This window comes from Pisolithus orientalis (genome assembly GCF_024613125.1).
Source record: "Pisolithus orientalis strain OTSU chromosome Unknown F5J12scaffold_1, whole genome shotgun sequence".
Taxonomy (NCBI): Eukaryota; Fungi; Basidiomycota; class Agaricomycetes; order Boletales; family Pisolithaceae; genus Pisolithus; species Pisolithus orientalis.
In genome coordinates, this window is record NW_026260782.1 from 1,224,656 (window position 1) to 1,248,002 (window position 23,347).

The window sequence follows — 23,347 nt, forward strand, 5'->3', positions numbered from 1 at the left end:
ACGCCTACAATGCTAGCAACGCTAAGCTAGTAGGCACACAGAGATACTAACTGTAGGAGGCAGCGGGACTGGGTACACCGTTGATTTCTGACGAAACGACAGGCTACTATCGATGCGATGACTATGGCAACTTTCAGTCTCGGAAAATAATCGGGACCGATATTTTTCAACCGAAGGACGCTCCTGCATACACTGCCAGCAAGACCACCATCTGCCTGAACAACCAGCGCCGGGACAAACTGGCTGCAGAGAAGGAGCACCACGAGTGGACGAACAAAGGTGTTCGATGAGAACAAGAACGGCACGAGTGAATGGCTCGCTCTGTACTAAGTGGGCAATGGGATGTTGACAGTCTGCTCCGCACTATTTAGAGACCCGGTCTACGTTTACACATCCTTATTGTGAGCGATACACTTCTGATAAGCGTTATGCAGCTAGGATTACGCTACATAAGACAACGATATCAAACGGTAACATGGTAAAGCAATGGAAAACCCATGCGTCTCCACCTGCAAAGTCAAAGTCTGTTCACAACTGAGGACATATATTCAAGTTGTTGGAGATAGCAAACACCCAAAAGATTGCTTTGCTCGAGGCTTGTAAGTTATAACTGCAAATGGATAACTGTTCATTTATACACCGGAGACATATACTAATTTAGAGTAAGTTATCATGCACACTCCAGACAAACCTCGTGAACGAAGTGCAGTTCGTCCCAGTTCGGATGTATCAAAGTGGGCCGGAGTTGCCACTTCGGGAAGTCACTTCGATCCACCCTGAACTGAGTTCGGTTCGACAGCAACACCAGATCATTTGAGGGGTCCCGGAAAGTTCATTACGCGACTTCGTGTGAGAAATTGAGCACCTGTCCACACAATTTTGCGACCTCGACCCCTCCATTGACCAGCTTATGGTATCCAGCATACCAGACGAACTAAGTTATGGTCTTCAGGTAAGCTTTGACCATGGTTGGCGCATCTTCCATGAGGGAGTCCTTTGGCTCCCAGGTCGCCTCGTCGGGGTCATAACCCTCCCAGAAAACCAGGAATTCCATCATCCCGTCCACCACCCGGTGAGCTTCGATCGACTGAACAACGAATTTCTCGATAATGTCCGGCTCTGCCTCCTCCTCGTTCTTGATGCGTACGATTTGTCTAGCCTTATCGGACCACGCCTTCGGCAGTCGGATTTCTCCCAGCTCGCCAGTACCCACAAACGGACGGCCCTTTGATGACTGTCCGCACTTGCGGATGTATTTGTCAAGCTCGCATAACGTGTGTTCGATATCGCAAAGCATCATGGGGCGATGTTGGTCTCCGAGGCCATTGAAGTTTAGCCGCAGACGAGCGAAGTGATCGTCTTGGCTCGATTGTATCCACCGAACGAGGTCCACTTCCATGGAGCGGGGGATATCTTGTTTGAAGCACCTCCGAAGCCCTCTGCGAGACCCGACACACATGACAACGAAGTCATGGTCGGAAAAGCTCATAACGTTGGAGTAAGACAAGTTCAGGAGCAGTTGGTAGGCCGTGAAGTCGCCCATACTTTTGAAGGTCTGCAACCACTCAAAGACGTCGGCCATGTATTCTGCCTTGGAGAGGACGTCTGGCATCTCCTGCATGAGGACTTCCATCAACGCCAGGTGGTTCATGAAGGCCTCGGCGAATCCCAAATCGGGAGCTGGCTTCTGATATGCACCGGTATAAATGGCAACGCCCCTAGCATAGAGCCCGCGCAGAACTTTTTCATAGTTTTCTCGCCTGTACTCCGACCAGGTAAAGGGCCTGATCTTCTTGCGCAGCGTCTCGTACGTGCTGATGTTGGTATACAGGCTGAAGAGCAAGACGCGAAAGGTCACTTCCTCAAGGTCCTGAGGGCCCTTTTCGATGACCTCGGTGACGAGATACTGGGAACCGCGATCCAGAATTCTGAAGGTATTGCAAAATTTGTGGTTCTGTAGCACCGGATCTTTTGTCCACCTGTATATGTATTTTTTCGAGAATGTCAAACACCAGGCGACCACCAACTAACGCGTAATTAATCCTCACGGTGGTGGTTGGCCGGAGCGGCGTCGTTCTTCGATTGCGTGCCTCTCAGCAGCTAACTTCCAGAAGGTGTCGAACGCAGGCGTAGGCTCAAAAGATTTGCCTCGCACGACTACGTCCAACGGGGGAATAGGTGCACCGTCGGAATGCAGTCGAGAACGTTTGGTGCCGCGACTCCGAGCGTCGCCCCCGGTGGATTTGCGTTTTAGGTTACCCATAACAGCGTATAGCGCGCGTTGAGATCGTTAGCTATGCGTAGTGCGGACAGTTCAGTCGGGAAACGCGTACTTACTGAGAGAGGAGTCCGACGCGACCGCTCCTTACTACGTAATAGCTCTTTGTTAGTTTCTTTCACGCCTTTGCACCCCTCGCATCCTTGGTGGACTCTAAGAGGCCGAGATAAGTACATTATGGAACGAGAGAAGGAGAACTTTATACGAAATTACATCGAACAACAGAGGGTCTATCTCTCTGCTTACTGCAAAGAGGGTCTCATTGGCGATGTTGACTTCCACCGGTCAGGGTCACCGCAAAAGGTCCCGAAACAGCAGTGCTCTGGGGTTCGATACGCCAATTCTTCAGCCACGAGCACTCCGTTCAGGTCCTCTTGAACAGTTGCACGGCGGGCAGCGTCTTCAGGCGGAAAAGTGTTCTCATCGAGCCAAATCTCTTGCCGAAAGGGAACCGTCTCGTTCCAGTCCCCAACGGACAGTAGCAGGCGAACGATGCTGAACAAAGAGAATGAAAAGCTCCCGACGAGAAAGAGATGCTCGAACGAATCAAAGAAGACGAGGACACCATCCAGCGATCGCGAGCATGAAGCTCGTAAGTCGACGTGCATTCTGTCACCTCTTAATCTTTCAAACTCTCACCAGGACTTGCGGAGCGTCGAGAGCGGAAAAGACGGAAACGTGAAGATCGTGAGATCTCCCGATGGTGATGGTGATGGCTGCGGCCGCCGGTCCAATAAGCCACGCGGAAAACTCAAGACTACACCCTCGAAGAACAAAGGGCGTGCTTCGACGCTTGCTTCTTTTGCACTCTTACACGGGTTTTCGGCCACCAACGTTAAAAAGGATAGACTGACTGTTTGTAGTTGATCTTCCGAGCCGTCAGCACCCGACTGTTCTGACATTTAAATGTAGCTGAAACCCAGCCTTCATCTTCCAGGCCTCTTCTTCAAGGGCAAGGCGTCTGCCAAGACAAAAGCTGCTTTGTCCAAAAAACAAGGTAAGAGTTTCACAACTCCCAACCTGCTTACACTGAATTTGGCAGCTCCTTCCACTGATTCATTTTCGGAGCGTGCTTTTCTCAGTAAGGCGAAGGCAACCAGCAGTAAAGACGTTGCGGACTCTGAAGGGTCATCCTCTGCATCCCACCAGTGCAGTCACCCCCCTTCTGACAGGGATAACACTTCGAATCATTGTTCCATACCCGATAAAGACGATAGAAGTGAGAAATTGGTAGGTAATCAGGTGCAGACACAAGAACTGCCCGAGGAACATCAGTCGATAGTCTGGGACATCGAGTCTCGGAATGGATGTTCATCAGCCGCTCAAGGCTCTCCTACTGGTTCTGTCGCAAAGGCATCCGCTTCGGTCGTTATGGACGTACGCACTAGTCGCTGGTTTGCACCCGCGGATACGGGCAAAGTCACCGATCAGCCAGAAGTAATATCCAAGCCCCCCGAATCCACACCAACCAAGAGGGAGCCCGTTCCATGCGCTGCGGAGAGCGGTGAGGCCGACCCTGTCTTCCTGCATGACAGGGAGAGTTCTTCACTCCACCCTTCTCATTCCGCGTCTCAGACCGAGTATCATCAGCGGCACTCACTTGAGGGACCAGCCGATGTCTCCGCGCCGCGACCAACATCTTCTAGGTATTTCTCTGGGGCGCGCCCTGCCATTCCGCCTTGTATTGCCCCGGATGCTAGTGCAACTGCCACCCATCATTTCACACAGGGGCCGTCAAATGGAACCCCGAAGTTCAGGACTCGCGGGAGTAGCGTTAACTTCCAAGTGGATTCCGTATTGGGCGAGCCTTCTCTACCTTCCTTCTATATGTCAACGCATGACATATGTGGTGGAATGAGCGGTAATTATGCGATCAAAGTGTCCTCCCAGCCTCCTGCTATGTTTTCGACAGACACCTCGCCGATCCACGTTACTTTCGCGGCATACGAGCAGCCGGCGATCGCACCATCGTATGTCTCCTTGGACGATCAGGGCCGTTATGAAGCGGTCGATGATCGACAGCAATATCACAACCTAAACGAGGCTATCAGTTGTCGACCATCTGATGGAATCGGATTCCATGACTGTGAAGTTCCCTGGTATAGTGATGATACCCCAGTGGTGATGGATGATCCTGGCGTTGGCCAGAACGTTGATTTCTGGCCCGAGTCGCACGTGGAGGATCGGGGGTTGGGCGATGCCGCTGATGGATACGATCTAGACACTATTGGGGAACCTGGCTTCGAGGACGGGCTGGAATGGCAATACGACGCATACCCCGCCGAGCACGACGGCTCGGTTCTAGAGGACGCGGACGACTATTGTGTGTGGCAGTACGGTGATAACGAACGCGCATCGTCAGTATGGGAGGACGCCGAGGATGAGGAACCAGAAGCTTCGAACTTCCTGGAGGGAAGAACGTTGCTGTTTGGGACTTCGACGCCGTCCCGGTCACGAGGGCCAAGCGGATTGTACAAGACCGAGCTGGATGTTGGAACTCGACTTCGCGGTCACTGGCAACGTCAAAGGCTGTGATAGACTGTCACTCGGTATTTTATATTCCCCGTTCCGAATAATAAATAACGTATTGGAATACTTGTCACTTTACAACAGGTTTATACGAGGCGGTGGAAGTCCGGAAATAAGTACTATTATGGCGCGAAGAATGGAAGACGAGTCCGATCTGACGACACTCTACATACCACATACATACGTGGAATGGAACGGAACATTGCATAGCAATCGTGTTTAGTATCTGTGAATTACCCTTCCAAGATAGTCCACATCCCTGCCGTGCTCGTCGATATAGCGCCTGTTATCGGTAGGACCAAAGAACCACGGCCCGGAGCGGGTGGTATTGGTCCTGTGGAGTTTACTGTCATCTCTGTAACCAGAGAAGGAGTTATGGCGCCTGCGCCCGGCATTGCCGTTAGCGTAATGCTGTTGGTGGTGGTAATGGGGGGTATCTAAACCGAGGAAGCGCCTGAAACGATCACCAAGGGAGGTGGTACGCTGGCGACTGGGGTAGTTGTGGGAGGAGTGGGAGTGGGCATGTGAGTGGTGTGAGTGGTGCGAATGGGTGGAGGGATAACGGTGGGTGGAGTGATGGGAGGCATCCTATATGAGATCATCAGCCGGATTCAGCAGATGACGGTAGGAAAGACGTACTAGGTACACGGGTGCGGCCGAAGGCGTGTAGACATGGGGTTGGGCGTGGCGGCTCTGGCTGTGACTGCGCGAGTGGGTGTGTGTGGATGTGGGGCGGCCGTGTCCGTGGCTGGACCTCGACCTCGACCTGCTCCTGTGGCTGGAGGACGTGCCAGGCACGACTAGATGGGTTGCTGTGTTATGGGCGTGGTGGGAGGGGGTGCTGTAGTGGGTGCCCTGCGAGGCAGAGTAGGCATAGGGCGCGGGGTGGCCACTGAGGGAGTTGCGCCTGGCAGAGTGGTACGGGCTCTGGCTGTGACTGTGTGCAGACGGCGCAGAGGTCGCGTAGAGCGGTGGGACGGTGTGTTGGTAGGGGGAGTAGGAGTGGGAGCCAGCAGTGGACGGGAACACGTAGCGAGACATGCAGGGCGGTCGAGGAGCAGATAAGAGCCCCCCCCCCTGTCAGGTGTATATATACCCATACCCTCTTTGTATTACTCTGCGCAGGCTGTGCGGTCCACCCTGACTCATGTCTGCTCCTCGCCTCGCACTCGGTCGTGTATACGTGCGACGGACACACGCACACGCCAGCCCTGTCAGCGACATCGCCCTCGCACATCCAAGGGACCCCGCTGCTCCGTCATCTGTCCAGTCCACAGCCGTCTCCGGCCCACCCGCTCGCTCAGATCCCCCACGAACCCCACCCCCGCCTTCGTATGCCACACCCCCGTTTCACACCCATGCCTTCTTCGTCGCGCTCGAGCGCACGTTTCCAACCACCGTAGCACGCAGCCTCATGCGCGCAACACGCGCATTGCTTGCGGACCGTCTGGGCAGGGTGGGGAGAGACGGTTTGACGAGAAAGGATCTAGACAACGTAGGTGGTACACTGCTCTGAACCTCTGCAACGACTCATGTCCGGCCAGCAAGCATATCTCTTCCGTGCCGCTCTCTCAAAACTACGAGCAGAGCAAACGGCAACGTCCCGAAGCGAAATCACCGCCATGCGTGAACGAGTCACCACCCTCCGCAGGGAAGTCGACAGGCTCGACGTGAAGATGAAGGAGGACCTGGGCAATCTCAAGCACGAGTATGTACCCTTCCGTCGCATCCATGGCCCGTCGCAAGACACGTCGGGAACACTGATCACAGGATTCAGATGGAGCTAGACACACGCAAGAACGAGAGCAAGGCTGAATTAAAGCAGAGAAGCATGGTTATCGAAGTTCGTGTCGGCATCTCATCCTATCGCATCTCTGTCTCATCCCTTTCACCTTAGGAGGTACTCAGCAAGTCTATCGTCGAGATAGGCGACCTCCGTGCAAGTATGGAAGAAGTCAAATGGGATAACACCCGCAATGCAGTTGGTGCGTGCTCACGTTCCACGCCGCGGCTGTGGACTGATCGATCTGTCCTTTAGCGGCGCTGAGTGGTTTCGTCTTCCTCATCGTCATCAGCATGGAGCTATACCAGTTTAATAAACCGCCCACACCACCACCACCGCCACCGTCGCCGTTTCCGCCTCATGGTGGGAACGTTGAGGGGACTGTTCTTTCATAACAACGATCACTCTGGAGGGAACCACATATTATCACTCGTCCGCATAGATGCCCTTCCAACTGCGATTCACTCGTTAGGCCGTAATACATATATCTAGAGCTCCTCGTGCACACCTCATAATCACAAAGGATACATGAAACACAAACCCAGACCGTGTGTGATCACTTCACATCCAGCTTTGAGAGTTTGTCCGCCAAGTCAGCGTCGTCTCGTGCAGGTCCTGACTCATTGCGACCATCAGCCTCTTCTCCGGACGTGACTTCTTTCTGGCCCGTGGTTTGTTGGCCAGCATCAGCAGACCCCTCCCCCTCCTCGTCTTCATCGTCCCAGTTGCTCTTCACGGCTTCAGTCGTCTCGGAAGCCTTTTTAGCTCGCTGCTTCGCACGTCGTTTGGCATTCTTGTTTGGAGGGGGTGCACTTGCACCAGGCTTCGCCTTTTGCTGGGGCTCGGAAGAGGGGGCAACCCACCCGAGGATGTGGCCCTTAGGGAGGGCTGTTGCGTCCATCGCTTTCTGGCGTGTCCCCCGAAATCGTGAGACGTCCTCCTGAGGGGTAAAACCTGGGCGGATCTTTAGCTGTTTTCTAACACTGCGAGGATCAGGAATGCGAGCGTCAGTCAGCTCAGGAGTCAGCGGTGTCGATCCAGCGATAAGCGATACGCACGATCCATCTGGACGTCGAGTCTCTGGTACGACGCGCTCGAGGGTGCGCGGGTCGACGGCAATGCCAGATGCTGTTTGTTCAGGAAATACGGGTGGTCTTGACATCAGGGTGGAAGCTAATGAAGCTCGAAGTATTAGTTTCCCACAGACACTAGTGTAATATCTTATCCAACGACCGTCATCACAAGACATGCGCTACGCCGTGCTCGTCACTGGCCCAGCCGGAGCAGGAAAGTCGACATTCAGTACTGCATTCGCAACGCATCTTCGCATGGCGCGCCGCACGGCCCACATCGTCAACCTGGACCCAGCCGCAACTGGTGACGCCTTCGAGTACGAACCTGCAATCGACATCAGAGAACTCGTCACGCTGGAGGACGTCATGTCGGAGATGGGCATGGGCCCAAATGGAGGTCTCGTGTATTGTTTTGAGTGAGTGAGTGAGATGCTTGCACGTCGGACCATGTCATGCATGCTGACCCCTTGCATATCCATATCCGGGCAGATACCTGCTGCAGAACATGGACTGGCTGGAGGACGAGCTTGGGGGTTACGACGAGGACTACCTCATCATCGACTGTCCAGGTGCGCGACGGACCTTTGCTTTCCCCGAAGACGAGATCTCTTACGGCTCGCAGGTCAAATCGAACTGTACACCCATCATCCGTTTCTTCCCATTCTCGCGCGCAACTTGCAACGGGTTGGAATACGCACATGTGCAGCGTATCTCATCGATTCTCAATTCATGGAAGACCGGTACAAGTTCTTCAGGTCGATTCTTTCCTTTTCGTCCACTTGTCGATGGTACTGACACATTTCACAGTGGTGTCCTGTCCGCCATGTCCGCCATGGTCAATCTCGAGATCCCCTGGATAAATATCATGTCCAAAATGGACCTCGTTTCCCCCTCCCCTCCTCCGAGGGTGCAAGTGAGCCTCGGAACGGTAGACGCACGCGGAAAGATATCTCGCGGTATCTCGATCCAGATCCGTTGCTTCTTGCTACGGCAAGGGACGGGCGCGTAGAGAATGGTCGGTTTCATGAACTCAATCGCGCGTTAGGTGCAGTTGGTACGCTATGTCTCGTCACCCATCCCCACCTGGTCTTGATGGACTTAACCAATCGGCGGGGGTCGCAGATAGAAGATCACCCGCTTGTGTCATTCCTTCCGCTGGACCTCACCTCGACGGAATCCCTCGAGGTCGTCGTTAGTCACATTGACTTTACGATGCAATATGGCGAAGACGAGGAGCCCAAAGAGGTATGTCTGTGTCGATTTCTGTGGTGCAAGTATTTGACTTGCCGGCACAGCCAAACGACTTGGACGGGGGAGATTTTCCCAGAAGTAGAGTGATTTCGGCGGTTTTGGGTGAGCTTGAAGGAAAGAAAGTACCTCAGTGCTATTTGGCCTAGTAGGGCACCTGTCAGACGATTTGGTAGAGCTAGTAATCGGTTACTGTATCGCCATGCCCGTCCATGGTATAGGCATCGACATTCTCCACGTCCCCCGTCTGGTAGCCCTCATCAAACGACGTGGCCTGTCCAAGCTCGCCTCGCGCATACTCAGTCCAGTCGAACTAGGCGCTTTTCGCGCGCTGACATGCCAGCCTGAGAGCGGCGGCGGCGGGACATCCGTGGCGAACGAACGAGGTCTGGAGTCGATCGTACGGTTTCTGGGTGTACGGTACGCAAATTGCTGTTATTCTTCCACCCGTCGTCACATGTGTACGCAGGTGGGCAGTCAAGGAAGCAGCGTACAAAGCTCTCTACCCGCTCCGACCGACATGGAAAGAGCTCACATATACGTCTTTTGACAGTCAAGAATGGTCTCAAGCCTGCACTCGTGTACACTACTAGCCTTGGACCAGATGCAACACCGGCAAGACTCCATGTTTCTGCCAGTCATGATGGGGAGTATATCGTTGCGAGTGTATTGGCTGAGTCGGGCTGAGAACTCGGACTAGCTACATTCACTGTTTACAATATCTACTCATCCACCTGTTCCTCTGGCGGTTGTTCAGGCCACCAGTCAGGCCGCCAGGGCTCCACTTTCCACCGTTGTCCATTTTCTTCTGGCGCTGTCCCTGGGTGGTCAGTATGCAGTTCTATACTTGGACGAAGGTGATCCAGACGAAGGAGGGCAAGGCCAACAGCTGTACCCGGTCCCAGCGAAGGTATCAAAATGGAAGAAAGGAGAGTAGATGTGCCGCGCAACCGGGGAACGCGAATCGAGGCTGGTTCAAGGATCAGAGTCAGAGGACGGGGGTGTGACCACGGAAGGTTTAATGGTGAGGTTGGGTGAGAGAACGGCATCACCAGACTGCGAGGATTGAGAGAGGATAGTGGGGAGGATGCGTTTACGGACGACGCCTGTATGGTATGTCCGCACCGTTAGTTCTTGTCCAACGTAGCATCCCTTACGGAAGTCCACTTCAACACTTGTCAGAACGAATGTGCGACTGCAAAGAAGATGGCTACGAACCACCACCCATCATGTCAAGGTTAGACTCGATCGGAAAGGCGTGCAAAGGCGGAATGTCGATGTTACCTTCCGGCACACCATGCAGTATTCTGTGTAGGAGGTATGCATCGCTTCCGAGGGTGTCGTGCGTTGATGTTTCGCGCGCTGTACATAAGCTATAGATAGGGGGGCATCACAGCAAGGAGACCTATGGGCACGCACGCTTTTCACCCTTGGGCACGATCATGCGTCTGCCCATGCCGGGTGCTCTTCGATCGATTATCACGCCGGGTTCGGTGCCCCACGGCCAAGTCGTCGTCTTCGACCAGATGGGCTCTACGGCGCCGCTCCTCGCCCAGGCCCATTCACGTTGTTCGTCCGCCCCATGGTCATGACCCCATGCAGCCCAAATGTCCCACTCCTGGGAGACGTCCCGGATGCGGACTTTTGAACGCAAGACGTAGCGTTTGAGGATGTCGAGTAATGGTTGTGATTCGGAAGGGGACGCGTCGTGTTCGATGAGGTATGTAGGGGAGGACTGGGACGGAGGGGTGTATAAGAATACGTCGTAGATGACACGACCCTACGATGTAAGTAGTATCAGCGGCGTACGGCGACCGTGCAAGATGTGAATACCTGAGCGTGCAGAAATGCGCTGTAGGACTGCTTGCCTTTGAGGGAGGTTGCGAGGAGGCCGTCGAGAAAGGTTGTCGCGTCTGAACCAGAGACTGAGAGGACGGTGCGATGGGGGACGGGCGCGACGGAGGGTGTCGTGCGGAGGAGTCGGAGGGGACGCAATGGATGGGCCATGCGGAGCAGCGTGGTTGGCGACAACAAGCAGTCTTGTTTCCCGCCAAGTGCCACCATGTCCTCGTCCTGCGACGCACTACTCAGAGCACTCAAAACCTGTCTGCTCGAGTCCGACTGCGTCCAGAAGGACGGGCGACTCCCATCCGACTGTCTGAAACATCACACAGACGAACTACCACAGCCTTGCCAGAACCTGCGCAAGGCCACCTTCGAATGCAAGCGGAACATGGTCCGTATCTCCTCTACTACCTGCCGAATGAACATTGACTGATGCCAGTACTACCACAGCTGGATATGAGAAAGAGGTTTCGGGGAAACACGGTGGGCATGGGTGCAGAGAAACTAAGGAGAGAGCAGACGAACCACCCCCTCGTAAGCTGATTACACACCAACACCGCCGACGCAGTTGGATCCCATCATTTACTCCCCACTAGCGCGAGAAATGACAAAGCTACCTGGCCTGTGTACCATATATAAGATCCCCTCCCACCTGCAATCCATCTGTCCCAGGTTGCCCCCTCCTTTCACTCGCACGCACACACAGATTAGCACCATGGCGAAACCTCTCTTGGTCTATATCGCCCCAACTCCCAATGGACACAAGGTGTCCACCGTCCTAGAGGAACTCAAGGCAGCGTACGGCACAACCGTCGTCGATTATGAGTGAGCTTCGCCGACCCCTTTCCCGTGTGCTGTCTCCCATTCTCCTTAGCTACGAAGAGATAGTGCTGTCAACTAACCGTCAGAAAGAACCTTGGTTTATCGCTCTTAACCCAAATGGCCGCATCCCCGTCCTGGTCGATCGCTCTCACAAACCTTCCCCCTTCACCGTCTTCGAGAGCGGGGCAATCTTGCTCTATCTCGTTCGTAAGTACGACTTGGAAGGTCGCTTCACGTTCCCCGCCGGAAGCGACGAGGAGAGTGAACTGTTGCAGTGGATCTTTTTTGCTGTGAGACCAATGCTTTTGCACTAGTCTCCAACGCCTAACATTGATGACCCAGCATGGAGGAATCGGTCCCATGCAAGGACAGGGTATGTCTAACCGGCCCTTCACGCACTGACTCCCCAGCTTATCCACAATCGCTACGTAGCCCGCCACTTTAGGCAAGTTGCTCCTGTGGATATACCTTACGGCAAGCAACGTATGCTGGCAAGTCGGTTCGGGCGCTTTGATGGCTCATATTCAATATACAGGCTATACCGAAGAGACTGCCCGCCTCTATGGTGTGCTGAACATTCGCCTCGAAGGACGTGATTACCTGGTTGGTCCTGGAAGGGGAAAGTTAACCATCGCCGATCTCAACGCCTTCCCTTGGTAAGACCCTCGAGTTGTCGTGAGTACCCATCTCTGATATTTTATTGCGCGAAGGGTGAGGCTTCATGAGGGAGCTGGCATCGACTTGGACGCCTTCCCGAACGTGAAAGTGAGTGGCTTACCGAGAAGTCGATCATCATATGTTTGATGATGAATATTCAGGCTTGGGTGGATCGTATCGCTGAACGTCCTGCTGTGAAGGCTGGGCTTGCTATTCCTCAGTGACGGGACGAGTTAAGCAGTAGAAGTGTAGTGCCTGTAACATATTGCACGTGATCAGATAAGATCAATATCATCCAAGAATTTGTGAAAGGGTGAAGCAATTGAGATGACCAAGTTACAAGTACTTCCTGCGTACATCTCTGCGGCCACCAACCGCTTCAGTCATGCAGCGGCATTGTCGCCAGATTCGACTACTGTAGTCTTCGCAGCTGGTTCCCTCGTTGCGCTTTGGGACATCGACGTGGGTCCTTCCTAGGCTTTATTGCATCTGCGTACTAGTGTACTTGTGCTTCTCTATTACAGGACGCGAATGATAATGGCGTGCACGAGACGCTTCCGGGCCACGAGGGTACTGTGACTTGCCTGCGGTTCCTTCGAAACGATTTCTTCCTCAGTGCAGACGACAAAGGTGCAGTCCGGGCATGGCACCGGGCTGAGGGAAGGGTTCGCCTCTGTAGACGTTCCTTTCCCATTCTTTTTGCTAATTAGTGTTCCCGTGACAGTGGATGTGTACAGTCGCTATTCAAGCGCATAGCAGACCTATTTCTGCTCTTGCTGTATGCGACAACCTCGTGGCGACGGGCAGTTCAGACTCCTCGGTGAAGATCTGGAACATCAGACAAGGAGCTGAAAGAGGTCGAATCCCTACTCCTGAATCGCTCAAGGCGATATTAACGAAGATGCGTTGCAGATGAGTTCGAGGAACGTCAAACCATCTCTTTGTCAGGTCGGTATCCGCTTGCCGTTGTAATGACTACGCTACCGCACTCAAAAGGTAGGGTCTTCCTTGCCTGTATGGATCACCGTGCTCTGACACTGTCATTCAAGCAATCATTCTTGCCATCGGGGGCACTGACAGGAACGTGAATATTTGGACACGGTCGGAAAATCTTGTACGTGTCAACTATCCTTGCTATTATAGCATATCCCGAGTTCGCTCATGCCTTGTAGTTCGTTCGCTCAGCTACCCTTCCTGGTCATGAGGACTGGGTGCGAGCCCTCGCTTTCCGTTCACCTTTGTCATCGGACGGAGCAGCCAACGACGATCCGCTCGTACTTGCGTCTGGTTCACAGGATGGTACTATCCGATTGTGGAACATCGAACCTTTAGTGAAATCTGCGTCCAGCACCAATGATCACCACGTGAATGACAGTGGCTCGACAGATGAGCTCCTTGACGCTTTCGAAGCGTCCCTCGCAGATCCTACTGAGGGCGAAGAAGGTGGGCGGCAGATCACCCTCAAGCGACATATTATCAGTATTAAATTCCAAGACACCGGGTGAGAACATCGTTATTCCCGAGACTACGGACCACTGAGACATGGCCAAAGTGTCCAGCAATATACTATCACCTTCGACGCACTACTCATAGGCCATGAAGCGGGCGTGACATCGTTATTGTGGGCCTCTCAACAGACCAGCACCGGAAATTATTTACCGCCGCCAACCTTGCTATCGACTTCTACAGACTCATCTTTGATATTGTGGTCCCCGAGTGACACCCTCATCACTTCTTCGTCAAACAGTCCTGCAGCACCGTCCATATGGATAAATCGCCAGCGCTTCGGTGATGTTGGTGGTCAGCGTTTGGGAGGGTTTGTCGGCGGTATCTGGGCACATACAAGCCAGGGAGACGAGGCAATGGCGTGGGGGTGGAGTGGTGGATGGAGACGTTGGCGATCTGTTCGAATAGATAGAGGTATTGAAGATGAGTGGAGGGAAGTCGGTGCGATAGGGGGACACAGGGGCCCCGTAAAAGACGTTGCCTGGAGTCCTGCGGGGGAGTACCTCATATCCGTCGGGTAGGTTTTCTGTCTCCGAGGGGTCGCTACGCCGCTTACGACAACATGTGCCAGCTTGGACCAAACGACTCGCATACACGGTGCTTTACACTGCCCATCTCGTAAGGTCTGGCACGAGGTAGCCCGTCCACAGGTACACGGATACGATCTGGTTGGGGTTACCTGGCTTGGTCCATGGACGTTCGCCAGTGTCGCAGATGAAAAGGTTGTACGGATATTCGAAGCCCCTGGTACTTTTGTAGAGACGGTCAAGTCTCTGGGTGTGGACGGGGTGGTTGAAAGCGAGGTGGGTGGTTCCGAGTTACGTTGCTCGTCAGCTGACGTAGCTTTTAGCAAGATCGTCCAGTCGCAGCTAGCGTCCCACCTTTAGGGCTGTCCAACAAAGCGACTAGCGATGGTACGATGTTGACAGACCAGGTGAAATTTTATTTTTAATTGGGTTTTTACAGCGCCGCCACGCGTGGATTCGACGAGGTTAGGCAGGCGACCTTTCGAGGGCGAACTCGCAGCCACTACGCTTTGGCCAGAGGTAGAAAAGGTCTTTGGCCACGGATACGAGGTAGGGCATTTTTCACCTTTGCACGTAACGTTCCCCAACTAATCACCTTCCAGTCCATCACAATAGCATCCTCTCGTTCACATGAATTAATTGCCACAGCTTGCCGTGCATCATCTCCTCAGCACGCCGTGGTGCGGCTCTATTCGGCTTCAACATATCAATCATTCGGTTTGCCACTCGAAGGACACACGTTGACCGTCACACGAATCGCTTTCAGTCCTGACGATAAGTACATCGTGACCGTGAGCCGCGATCGGACATGGAGGGCATTTGTGAGGAAAGACAACGGTGAGAGCGACGTATACTATAAAGATTTTTTACCTGATAAGTCACCCAATACTGGGAATGGCGAACAGGATATGTTTCGGTCGCGATGGACAAATCGCATGCTCGTATTATCTGGGATTGTGCCTGGAGCAGTGAAGGCGACATCTTCGCCACGGCATCCAGGGACAAGACAGTACGTACCGCACCGAGAGGAACTTCCTTCTTGCTCACCAGACTCTGTTAGGTTAAAATCTGGGCGCCCAAGACTACGTCTGATCGTTGGCCGGCACTCGCTACTTTGAAGTTCAAAGAGGCTGCGACTGCAGTTGCCTTTTGCTCCATGGATAACTTGAGGTGAGGAAGAAGAGCAAGTCAGAATAGTGCCCATCTGTTGAGCACCATTGACAGGCAACTCCTTGCTGTCGGCCTTGAGACTGGAGAGATTTTCATCTACTCAGGTTCAAAGTCGGGTCCTGACATATGGGAGCTTACATTTGTAGTAGGCAGAGGGTAAGTTCTGGGTAACAGTGCTAGATCCACGACCACTTATCCTGATGTTATCTAAGAACTGCCCACGTCGACCATATACACAAGCTTGCCTGGCACTCGACTGAGCATGATCACATCAAGCAACTCGCGTCCTGCAGTGAAGATGGTACATTGAAGATAATGACTGTCCAGGTAGACATAGATTAGAAGTACGTAGATCCGCAGGAGAAAAACGAGAGTCGAGTGAGGCCAAAAGACATTTACCAAACACAGCATATCGCAGAAGTAGAAAAAAAAAAGAGCGCGCAAGGTAGATAGTAGTCAAGAAGAGGCGAAAGAAAAATCTGATATACAGTGAGGTAGAGACATACGGATCAGGTGAGTTGGTTCAAACCCGGGGTGGAGTCAATACTAAAACAGTGGTGTTGAGGTGGGTTGAAATGCGCCGGATATATGGGTATTGAACAGCCGAATGCAAAGCCGAGGGCGGTCGACATAGTAGCCTTGTAGAGGCGAAATAAGCAAAGCGAGGTGCGTAGATATCGAAGGCCGTAGCGGGTAGGGATACAAGAATATCTTCAAACAATATCACGTAGATTCATAGGTACTTCAGGCTGTGAGGGATGTGTCAGACCACAAACACGAAGTAAACAAATGAATTATCGTACGCATTTAATCCTTAACATAGTGAGTCAGTAAGGCTCTGTCTTAACTGAACAAATGCTTACTTGTAGAAACACTCGATCGAACGGAGCATCTCGACGTCTCCTCCGGTTGCGGTCACGAAGTTGATGATGACACCTGCGCGAGAATAGTTGGACGCTATGGCGGGTGCGACGCTGAAACCGATGCTATCAGGAAAGCCGGGGGAAGAGATGCACGCAAGTCCATACCGATGGGCATACTCCTCCACTGCCTTTGGAAGATCTGGGAAATAACCCGTCATCACGATAGTTACTTAGGCTGCAAGAAATATTTACCGTAATTGATGATGAGAGGTACGTGGGAGACCTCAGGTATTTTGACTTGGACATCATTCACTACCAATACCTTAACGGACTGCCTCATAATCGACGACGGGGAGCTTCGGAACTTGTTCAGGGCGGCCAATTTTGCCCCTGCATTCATGTCACCATGCTAGAGTAGCTTGCATTTAGTTAGACTGTGATGACACCCAGGTACCACTCACCAGTGGAATTGCTTCCAATCCGCGGCTCCCCAGTTTATGAACGACTGCATCCAAAGCGTTCCCACCACTGACATGGACGATAGCCTGGCCAATCTCGACGTCATCAAAAATGTCAGCCAACGCGTCAAGTTTCCATTGGCGAGCTTGGGCACTTTCAGCGCTAGATGTACCGCGGCCCGAGCCAATGATCCCATGTCCACCACCCGTCGGAATTGCATCGCCCCGTCCACCAGCTGTAAAAGCCAGGTAAAGGTAGAATTGCCGCAACCCACGGGATCCTTGGTTAGTATCTGCACTTGCAACATTGCCATCCCGGCGAACCAGCACACGGACAGGCTCTCGCAGCTGGATAGCAGTAGCAAGATTTAGGACATCTTGAGGAACTGTATTTGAGAATAGAGCAGTCTGGCGTTCGATCACTGGACTTGTCCCCAGATCGTTGGCAGGAGGTGTGACAGCGGAAAATCTGCGACCGGTGCTGGCAGAGCCTGCACTACCGGCATCAAAAGAGCCGAAGGGAGGCTGATTACTACCATTGGCAACTGAAGCAGAAGCAGTGCCCAGGGGTCGAGATCTGGGCGGTGGAAGTAGCTTGACAATGTTAAACACAAAGTCATGCATATTGCGCGCGATGAGCTGATCCACCTCATCAAGTACGAGAAAGCGGACCTCTGAACCCGGCAGTCCCCCTGACGACGTGAAGAGCGCATGGAGTTTCTGCGGCGTGCCACATATGATGTGGGGTATGTTCTGTTGTAAAAGACGAAGTTCTTGAGAGAGGTCGTTCGCGTTTGTCGACGTTCCCACACCCAAAGCAGACCGAATACCAATAGGCCCACCAAGATCTCGGATCATGCGCTGAGCTTGAGTTGCCTGGTCCACAGTTGTTGAAACAATCACAGCAAGTGGCCCTCTGTTGGGAGGACGACCTATACTGTTGACCAAGGCGGCTTGGATGGCTGGGATGACGTATGCGGCTATTCGCTCCTGCGTCGGAGGCGCTTGTGCGATAATATCGGCGCCACGCAAGAGGAAAGGCAGAGCCCGCTGCTGAATCTTATTGGGTGGTCCGACGCTGATAGCCACAAAACCAGTTAGCACGTGCTTGTAAACACCTGAGGGCAGTATATGGGTACTGACCCAAATTTGCTGAGAGAAAGAAGCAAGTCGGGGGCGAGATTCAGATGCTCCCACTTGGATATCAATGGTCCACTCTCGCGTGATCCACCACCCGACCAATCATTTCCTTGATTATCGATTATCTGATTCTAATCGGTTAGACTTGCTTATAACGGTGTGAACCTACGCACCCCAACGGACTCGCGACGCATCACGCTTCCAGTGACGGAACGGCGCTTGTCACGCGGAGGTTCAACACGACCAACTGCAGTTATGCTGTCCATTCGCGGAGGAAGATCGAGGTTACCCGCTGACCAGGTGCGTATGGGAGGGTTGGGAGGGCGAGACGAGGGTCGTAAATCTGATCTGTTTGGAATTCCATGTCCAAGTAGTGCTGGATTTGAGCCTATGCCAGCGTGAAATGCTTGATTCGCAGGGATATCAGGGGTATGCGGTGTGACTCGTCCGAGCGAGGTGGTATTTTGTATGTGCTGTTGAGTCTGGAGAGCCAAAATTTGACCAACGGAGGTGGTCAAAGTGTTCAGGCGCTGGGATATCTGTGTGATATCATCCGAAGGCGGGGATTGGTTTGGGGCGATATTAGCGCTGAGCGATGGTCTGGGTATATTCACCATAGAACTGGGTTGACTAGTAGCCGTTGGTGCGAAAGGATCTTTGAACTCGGGCTGGGTATTAGGTCATCTGAAACGGGCCGTTCAAAGAACGCTCAACAAGGAAATCGAGTTTGCGGTGCACGTCCCGAAGCTCTCTTTGTACTTCCTGGGTCGTAAGCTCACAGCGCATGAGACGGTCTATAAGATCCTGGATAAGAGGCGAAATTTTGAGCTGCGCCTCCAGTCCGAGTGAGAAGTCAGTGCTGGGGGCGAAATGGCTTCCAGAATCTAGCGAAGACACCGGAGATGACGACATGAAAGGACCATTCGTGTTAAATGACGACGACCGTGAGGGAGGCTTCAAGATGTTCACGGGGGTCGTTGAGATGCGACCCCGTGATTGGTAGGCAGGCGCCGAGAAAAACGGTGAGGAATCTGCCGGTGTAGGTGCACGGTCGTCCGTCGTGAGCGGCCCCGGCATGTCATCACCCTCAGGTAAAGCCTCCAAACTTCCAACCACGCTTAGGTCTCGGGTGCGAAAAAAGTACGGTCTATCCTGCTCCACTCGATGTGAGACCGATGAGGAATCGACGGGAGTGGGCGATAGCTGGGAGCGCATGTCGGACTGGCGGACAAAGCCACCGTGATCGAGAGCCGGACTTGGCGACGACCGTGCAAGTTTGTTCTCGGCAGGAGGTGGAAGAGCTGGAGAAGATGCCATTCCCTCCTCACCTAGTGTGGGAACACCAGAACCGAACCCGCTCGGGCCTTCGTCTTCACTGACTCGCATGCTACCAGGGAAGAAAGGTGTGGAGGATGGGTTTAGAGCACCGTTTTTCGCCATCTTTTCGAGAGAGTGGCGGTTAAAGACCAGGACTACCAATGAACCTTGGAGCCACGCAGATTGGGCTTAGCTCTCACATGCATCTAACGGTGGAAAGAAACACCAGATAAGGCGGCTTCTTACCTGAAAGTAAGTGACAAGAGTTGAGGTGAAGCCAATTCCATGCACGGAACTGGATGACGGGTAGAGCTGTGACCAAGCACGTCGGCCTGGTAGTTGGGACTTGGCACTCAATGAGGGATCGCTGCCAAACTTATTTTAAAGGGTCACTGGAAGCGACGAGCCGGCTGCACGCGCTTGATGTCACCATCACACGCGACGAAAACAGGGATCCGAGCATATTAACCATACAGTTGTAGGCGCAGATCGGTGCATAGGAAATAGAATACAGGATAGTATGTCTGGAGGGCGCGTAAAACAGAAACCAGGCAGCTATCATCATCACATGATGCCGAAAGGAACAGAGAACCCGAATAATTTGAATTTCTTGTTCTCATTCTGCATGGCATCGTGGTCCAGCAAGATAGTCGGCTCAGAGTTTAGTGGCATAACTCCATATCTACGGGCCCGGCGAGCGTCGCCAAACCCATTCCTTGCTCGAAAGTCATCCAGTCGTTGCTGGACTTTCTCCCTCACCTCAGGGAGGTCACCAGCACTTCGACAGACCTTGATAAGAGGTGGGATCAGAAGCGGGAGGTAGAATAGCAGAAGCTGGCTTACCACAATCTCACCCCCCCCCAGTTGTGAGCCATTCAACAGTATGGCGTTCCGGACAGCCTTCTTATCGGAGAAAGTCACGACACCATACTGGCGAACCTTGTGATTTTTGTAGTAGTCTGGCTGTGGTTTTACCGTCATCGCTATCCCGCCGCTGCACCTGATATGTGCAGAGATGACGTCGCCGCAATTTTTGAAGTGCTCTTTGAGGGCAAACTCGTCAACCCCTGGATCAATCTAATCGAGTTCGTTTGGATCAACGTGAAAATAAGTGTGGCAACACCGAACGTACGTTGCCGACGAATACGTAAGTCCAGGTGATCTGTTGGTGGTTGACTTGTTTCTGTGCCTTCTTATATGCAGCACTTGCGGCATTTTTAGCTTTGCCTGCATTAGCCCGTGCCCGTCCAAGGCCGTCTAAAGCCTTCTTAATCTTTACGGGTTTCTGCATGAATTTTTTCTGGTACCAAGGTACGATGAGAACAAACACCCCATTTCGAAGCAGCGACACTTACGACGGGCGGCATATTGGTGGCTGCATGTGACGTCGAGTCAAAAGCTGACGAGTCTGTGGATGGACTTGGGACGCGGAATCTGGCCATAGATGACGATTACACGATTCAAGATAATCCCAAGTATACGAGGGCTTGCGAGTAGGTTTGTTGAGGAGGAATGGTTTGCGGTGAGGGTGAGACGGGGTGTGGCTTTTAACCACCTTGTGGGTCCCAAAAGATAAATCACCAGATCTGTCAAACCCAATTCCACACCTCGACCCATATCCGAAGGCAAAGCGGTCTTGGGATGTGGTGGACGAACAATAGCCAGTGTCCTCGACATATGTTGACCACATTTGAAATCGCTTTGATAGCACTTCCTAATCGGGAACCGTGGGTCATGCACAATATTACGCTTACCCGCTCCGGTTCAGTAATAATAATGGCTTCTCAACATTCGCGTCTGTATCGACGCCTTGTGAGGGAGGTGGCCAAGGCGGTTAGTAATTCATAGACACACATACCCTGCATTAGTATTCTGAGTGGCCTTCAGAGTATCGCTCCCCGGTCCCAGAGAAACCAGGAAATCTCGACCAATTTTCGAACGCTGTTCGAGAGGAATCACCAGTCGGAAACATTCCAGCATGACGTGGAGGACGTCCTAACTTTCATGCACTCGCAGAGGCAGTACAAGGTGAGAAAGCAGCAGGTTGTCTTGATACGGCTCGCTGAACACACGTGCGCCATAGACGCTATTGGAAAGATACAATCCCCTCGTTGATTTGACAGCGGAAGAGCGAATAGAGGCCACTGCCAGACGGGTTGGCTTGAATATGCCAGTTACCTCCGGCTCGGAGAAATGAGATTCGTATTCGGGTTTGATGGACATGGCTTTGGTAGGCCCATGCGTGGTACACCAAAAATGATGACGGATCGCTTTGAAGTTGGATAGATACATAGTGGTTCGTTTGAAAGTAGATGCGAGCCAGTTTGATCTGTTTGGCTCATCGTCACGGGAGGAATTTTGTGCACTCTCCAACTGTTCACTGCCATATCACTCTGATGAACACTCTAAAACGTTGTCTCGCTACGATTGCTCGTCTGTGGCAATGGCCTCCTGCGCCCACGCTTTCCTTATCAACCCAGGTGCTCAAGTGCGACCCCTCATCTATCTCGTTCAGTGCCGATGGTGTACCCCTGATCAAGTCATCGGAAACTCTGGCAGCTATACGAACCGCTTCTCGCCATCTGGTAGAGGACCTTCAGACGGTTGCCTTCCCGACAGAGACCGTTTATGGTCTCGGAGCTCTTGCACTCGATGCTTCAGCTTCAGCCCGGATATTTGCTACCAAGGGTCCGTCCACCAGACAACCCCCTAATCGTTCATGTCTCCTCCCAATATATGTTGCTGTCTTTACTTCCGGCTGGTTATACCATACCAAGTACTTACCGGGTCCTCATCGAGCATTTCTGGCCCGGCCCACTCACCTTGCTATTCCCGCGTGATCCCGCCAAAATACCAAGTATCATCACTGCGGGCCAACCAACTGTTGCTATTAGAATGCCCTTCCCACCCCGTTGCGCGGGCTCTGATCGCCATCTCTGGCTCTCCTTTGGCTGCGCCAAGCGCTAATTCTTCCGGGAAGCCAAGTCCCACTCGTGCCGATCACGTCCTTCCGCGACCTCGGTGGGAAACTAGGCCTCATATTAGATGGTGGTTTTTGCGACGTCGGGTTGGAGAGTACCGTCGTCGACGGCTTGCACGAGGATGGAAAGTATTCGTGTGCTCAGACCTGGCGGCGTTCCGGTGGAGGATATAGAACGGGTCTTACAACAGAATTTTAATCAAGGAGCAGTCCCTAAGGTCCTGGTCTACCGTCGCGACTTTTTGGACGAAGACATCGAGCAGGCTCCGACTACCCCTGGGATGAAGTACCGTCATTACTCACCCTCGGTTCCGGTAAAGTTGCTGTGGACGATATCTAAACCACCTCCTGGAGTAGAGGTTATTACACCTTTGGATCTGTTATATTCCCTGAAGCGTTCCATGACTTCTTGCACATCGTTAAAAGTTGGGCTAATGACACCATCGGACTCCAGCATTGTCGAAGGCCTTCTTAGTGACGCCGAAATCCAGTGGCATCAATATGTGCTTGGATCCTCGGCGGAGCCAGCCGTGACGGCCCAACGACTCTTTGACGGTTTGCTCACATTGGAAAAGGCTGGCGTTGATATCATTCTCATCGAAGAGGTTTCCGAGGACAGGGAGGGTTTAGGCCACTATGAACAGGGTAAAAAAAGCCGCTGGAGAAGCATGCTGGATCACGATGTCCGCGTAGATCGTGAGTTAAGGCGTCTGGTCACTTTACTCATTGCCAGACTGACGAATGAAACACAGAGCTGGTAGTGCAGAATAGATTTTGACGTCATTGCGGAACTCATTGGGGACCCACTCGACATGTGTTTGTTTCTTAGGTGTCACAATAATTGATTTACAGCCCCAAAAAATCGGTTGGATCCCCTGAGGGCCTGGTCGATTCTGGCCGAATGTGAGAGCCGATCCGTAGTCCCCGGGCATCCCGCATTGTGGGATTGTGGGGCTTTCGACCCCTTTGCCTCATACCGCCTAACGACCACGACGCAGGCCACGAGGCGAATAAAAAGCTCGGGTGTCCCTGATTCAGGGGGATCATTTAGGCATGATCTTAGTTGCGTGCCATCTCAACTCATCGCACCGGGCCCATTGCCACCACCCAGACGAGAATCATCAAGAGGTGTCTTTGGGAAATCTGGGGTA

At 52.8% G+C, this 23,347-nt stretch overlaps 14 protein-coding genes across 14 annotated transcripts; 8 read left to right on the top strand and 6 right to left on the bottom strand.

The window, feature by feature from the left end:
- Window positions 1–555: 555 nt before the first annotated feature.
- Window positions 556–2,360, bottom strand: F5J12DRAFT_20876 (uncharacterized protein). The gene is made up of 2 exons (XM_051738425.1): window positions 2,049–2,360; window positions 556–1,979 (listed from the first exon to the last, which is right to left on the bottom strand). Exons 1-2 carry the CDS (start codon window positions 2,261–2,263, stop codon window positions 935–937), a joined length of 1,260 nt encoding a protein of 419 aa, XP_051605750.1. The 5' UTR covers window positions 2,264–2,360; the 3' UTR covers window positions 556–934.
- A 501-nt stretch (window positions 2,361–2,861) lies between these two features.
- Window positions 2,862–4,813, top strand: F5J12DRAFT_887102 (uncharacterized protein; the record flags this gene model as incomplete). Its single annotated transcript, XM_051747176.1, has 4 exons — window positions 2,862–2,870; window positions 2,921–3,133; window positions 3,191–3,275; window positions 3,321–4,813. 4 exons carry the CDS (start codon window positions 2,862–2,864, stop codon window positions 4,811–4,813), a joined length of 1,800 nt encoding a protein of 599 aa, XP_051605751.1.
- Window positions 4,814–4,919: 106 nt separating this feature from the next.
- On the bottom strand, window positions 4,920–5,906 carry F5J12DRAFT_20518 (uncharacterized protein). The gene is made up of 2 exons (XM_051738402.1): window positions 5,447–5,906; window positions 4,920–5,395 (listed from the first exon to the last, which is right to left on the bottom strand). The coding sequence occupies exons 1-2, from the start codon at window positions 5,846–5,848 to the stop codon at window positions 5,027–5,029; spliced, it is 771 nt and encodes a 256-aa protein (XP_051605752.1). The 5' UTR covers window positions 5,849–5,906; the 3' UTR covers window positions 4,920–5,026.
- A 27-nt stretch (window positions 5,907–5,933) lies between these two features.
- Window positions 5,934–7,129, top strand: F5J12DRAFT_792527 (uncharacterized protein). The gene is made up of 5 exons (XM_051743938.1): window positions 5,934–6,302; window positions 6,352–6,515; window positions 6,578–6,650; window positions 6,705–6,792; window positions 6,846–7,129. Exons 1-5 carry the CDS (start codon window positions 5,955–5,957, stop codon window positions 6,983–6,985), a joined length of 813 nt encoding a protein of 270 aa, XP_051605753.1. The 5' UTR covers window positions 5,934–5,954; the 3' UTR covers window positions 6,986–7,129.
- Window positions 7,122–7,790, bottom strand: F5J12DRAFT_733824 (uncharacterized protein). The gene is made up of 2 exons (XM_051741981.1): window positions 7,649–7,790; window positions 7,122–7,573 (listed from the first exon to the last, which is right to left on the bottom strand). Exons 1-2 carry the CDS (start codon window positions 7,750–7,752, stop codon window positions 7,147–7,149), a joined length of 531 nt encoding a protein of 176 aa, XP_051605754.1. The 5' UTR covers window positions 7,753–7,790; the 3' UTR covers window positions 7,122–7,146.
- A 47-nt stretch (window positions 7,791–7,837) lies between these two features.
- F5J12DRAFT_902138 (GPN-loop GTPase) lies at window positions 7,838–9,060 on the top strand (the record flags this gene model as incomplete). Its single annotated transcript, XM_051748253.1, has 7 exons — window positions 7,838–8,079; window positions 8,153–8,232; window positions 8,286–8,418; window positions 8,471–8,546; window positions 8,570–8,713; window positions 8,786–8,908; window positions 8,959–9,060. The coding sequence occupies 7 exons, from the start codon at window positions 7,838–7,840 to the stop codon at window positions 9,058–9,060; spliced, it is 900 nt and encodes a 299-aa protein (XP_051605755.1).
- Window positions 9,061–9,113: 53 nt separating this feature from the next.
- Window positions 9,114–9,598, top strand: F5J12DRAFT_902139 (4'-phosphopantetheinyl transferase; the record flags this gene model as incomplete). Its single annotated transcript, XM_051748254.1, has 3 exons — window positions 9,114–9,331; window positions 9,381–9,463; window positions 9,516–9,598. 3 exons carry the CDS (start codon window positions 9,114–9,116, stop codon window positions 9,596–9,598), a joined length of 384 nt encoding a protein of 127 aa, XP_051605756.1.
- A 35-nt stretch (window positions 9,599–9,633) lies between these two features.
- On the bottom strand, window positions 9,634–10,918 carry F5J12DRAFT_902140 (uncharacterized protein; the record flags this gene model as incomplete). Its single annotated transcript, XM_051748255.1, has 5 exons — window positions 9,634–9,881; window positions 9,964–10,077; window positions 10,130–10,273; window positions 10,331–10,691; window positions 10,745–10,918. 5 exons carry the CDS (start codon window positions 10,916–10,918, stop codon window positions 9,634–9,636), a joined length of 1,041 nt encoding a protein of 346 aa, XP_051605757.1.
- A 14-nt stretch (window positions 10,919–10,932) lies between these two features.
- On the top strand, window positions 10,933–11,290 carry F5J12DRAFT_792543 (cytochrome c oxidase assembly protein PET191). Its single transcript, XM_051743939.1, has one exon. The coding sequence runs from the start codon at window positions 10,974–10,976 to the stop codon at window positions 11,187–11,189; it is 216 nt and encodes a 71-aa protein (XP_051605758.1). The 5' UTR covers window positions 10,933–10,973; the 3' UTR covers window positions 11,190–11,290.
- A 181-nt stretch (window positions 11,291–11,471) lies between these two features.
- F5J12DRAFT_887108 (glutathione S-transferase) lies at window positions 11,472–12,459 on the top strand (the record flags this gene model as incomplete). Its single annotated transcript, XM_051747177.1, has 7 exons — window positions 11,472–11,581; window positions 11,631–11,868; window positions 11,921–11,951; window positions 12,011–12,061; window positions 12,114–12,234; window positions 12,289–12,343; window positions 12,397–12,459. 7 exons carry the CDS (start codon window positions 11,472–11,474, stop codon window positions 12,457–12,459), a joined length of 669 nt encoding a protein of 222 aa, XP_051605759.1.
- A 127-nt stretch (window positions 12,460–12,586) lies between these two features.
- F5J12DRAFT_933483 (quinon protein alcohol dehydrogenase-like superfamily) lies at window positions 12,587–16,041 on the top strand (the record flags this gene model as incomplete). The annotated part of the gene is made up of 15 exons (XM_051749570.1): window positions 12,587–12,697; window positions 12,760–12,900; window positions 12,960–13,092; window positions 13,148–13,231; window positions 13,285–13,349; window positions 13,408–13,736; window positions 13,788–14,258; window positions 14,313–14,544; window positions 14,592–14,655; window positions 14,708–14,817; window positions 14,871–15,105; window positions 15,174–15,277; window positions 15,329–15,438; window positions 15,481–15,594; window positions 15,651–16,041. Coding segments are annotated over 15 exons (2,433 nt in total), but the record flags the coding sequence as incomplete, so codon positions are not given.
- A 256-nt stretch (window positions 16,042–16,297) lies between these two features.
- F5J12DRAFT_933497 (uncharacterized protein) lies at window positions 16,298–19,739 on the bottom strand (the record flags this gene model as incomplete). Its single annotated transcript, XM_051749571.1, has 7 exons — window positions 18,614–19,739; window positions 18,069–18,567; window positions 17,903–18,008; window positions 16,763–17,837; window positions 16,554–16,710; window positions 16,467–16,500; window positions 16,298–16,412 (listed from the first exon to the last, which is right to left on the bottom strand). Exons 1-7 carry the CDS (start codon window positions 19,337–19,339, stop codon window positions 16,298–16,300), a joined length of 2,712 nt encoding a protein of 903 aa, XP_051605761.1. The 5' UTR covers window positions 19,340–19,739.
- On the bottom strand, window positions 19,605–20,757 carry F5J12DRAFT_20669 (uncharacterized protein). The gene is made up of 4 exons (XM_051738412.1): window positions 20,572–20,757; window positions 20,349–20,516; window positions 20,060–20,293; window positions 19,605–20,005 (listed from the first exon to the last, which is right to left on the bottom strand). The coding sequence occupies exons 1-4, from the start codon at window positions 20,656–20,658 to the stop codon at window positions 19,781–19,783; spliced, it is 714 nt and encodes a 237-aa protein (XP_051605762.1). The 5' UTR covers window positions 20,659–20,757; the 3' UTR covers window positions 19,605–19,780.
- A 235-nt stretch (window positions 20,758–20,992) lies between these two features.
- Window positions 20,993–22,889, top strand: F5J12DRAFT_902144 (YwlC protein; the record flags this gene model as incomplete). Its single annotated transcript, XM_051748256.1, has 9 exons — window positions 20,993–21,049; window positions 21,104–21,244; window positions 21,300–21,371; window positions 21,757–21,840; window positions 21,884–22,073; window positions 22,111–22,209; window positions 22,250–22,283; window positions 22,318–22,841; window positions 22,864–22,889. The coding sequence occupies 9 exons, from the start codon at window positions 20,993–20,995 to the stop codon at window positions 22,887–22,889; spliced, it is 1,227 nt and encodes a 408-aa protein (XP_051605763.1).
- Window positions 22,890–23,347: the final 458 nt, after the last annotated feature.

Coding starts and splice junctions, on each gene's coding strand:
- F5J12DRAFT_20876 (XM_051738425.1), bottom strand. CDS start 2,263: ATGGGTAACCTAAAACGCAAATCCACCGGGGGCGACGCTCGGAGTCGC. Junction 1,980..2,048: donor CGCTCCGGCCAACCACCACC/GTGAGGATTAAT, acceptor ATACATATACAG/GTGGACAAAAGATCCGGTGC.
- F5J12DRAFT_20518 (XM_051738402.1), bottom strand. CDS start 5,848: ATGTCTCGCTACGTGTTCCCGTCCACTGCTGGCTCCCACTCCTACTCC. Junction 5,396..5,446: donor CGGCCGCACCCGTGTACCTA/GTACGTCTTTCC, acceptor GATCTCATATAG/GATGCCTCCCATCACTCCAC.
- F5J12DRAFT_733824 (XM_051741981.1), bottom strand. CDS start 7,752: ATGTCAAGACCACCCGTATTTCCTGAACAAACAGCATCTGGCATTGCC. Junction 7,574..7,648: donor ACTCGACGTCCAGATGGATC/GTGCGTATCGCT, acceptor TGATCCTCGCAG/TGTTAGAAAACAGCTAAAGA.
- F5J12DRAFT_792527 (XM_051743938.1), top strand. CDS start 5,955: ATGTCTGCTCCTCGCCTCGCACTCGGTCGTGTATACGTGCGACGGACA. Junction 6,516..6,577: donor CTGGGCAATCTCAAGCACGA/GTATGTACCCTT, acceptor CACTGATCACAG/GATTCAGATGGAGCTAGACA. Junction 6,651..6,704: donor AGAGAAGCATGGTTATCGAA/GTTCGTGTCGGC, acceptor CTTTCACCTTAG/GAGGTACTCAGCAAGTCTAT.
- F5J12DRAFT_792543 (XM_051743939.1), top strand. CDS start 10,974: ATGTCCTCGTCCTGCGACGCACTACTCAGAGCACTCAAAACCTGTCTG.
- F5J12DRAFT_20669 (XM_051738412.1), bottom strand. CDS start 20,658: ATGGCCAGATTCCGCGTCCCAAGTCCATCCACAGACTCGTCAGCTTTT. Junction 20,294..20,348: donor CTTACGTATTCGTCGGCAAC/GTACGTTCGGTG, acceptor GAACTCGATTAG/ATTGATCCAGGGGTTGACGA. Junction 20,006..20,059: donor TGGGGGGGGGTGAGATTGTG/GTAAGCCAGCTT, acceptor CCTCTTATCAAG/GTCTGTCGAAGTGCTGGTGA.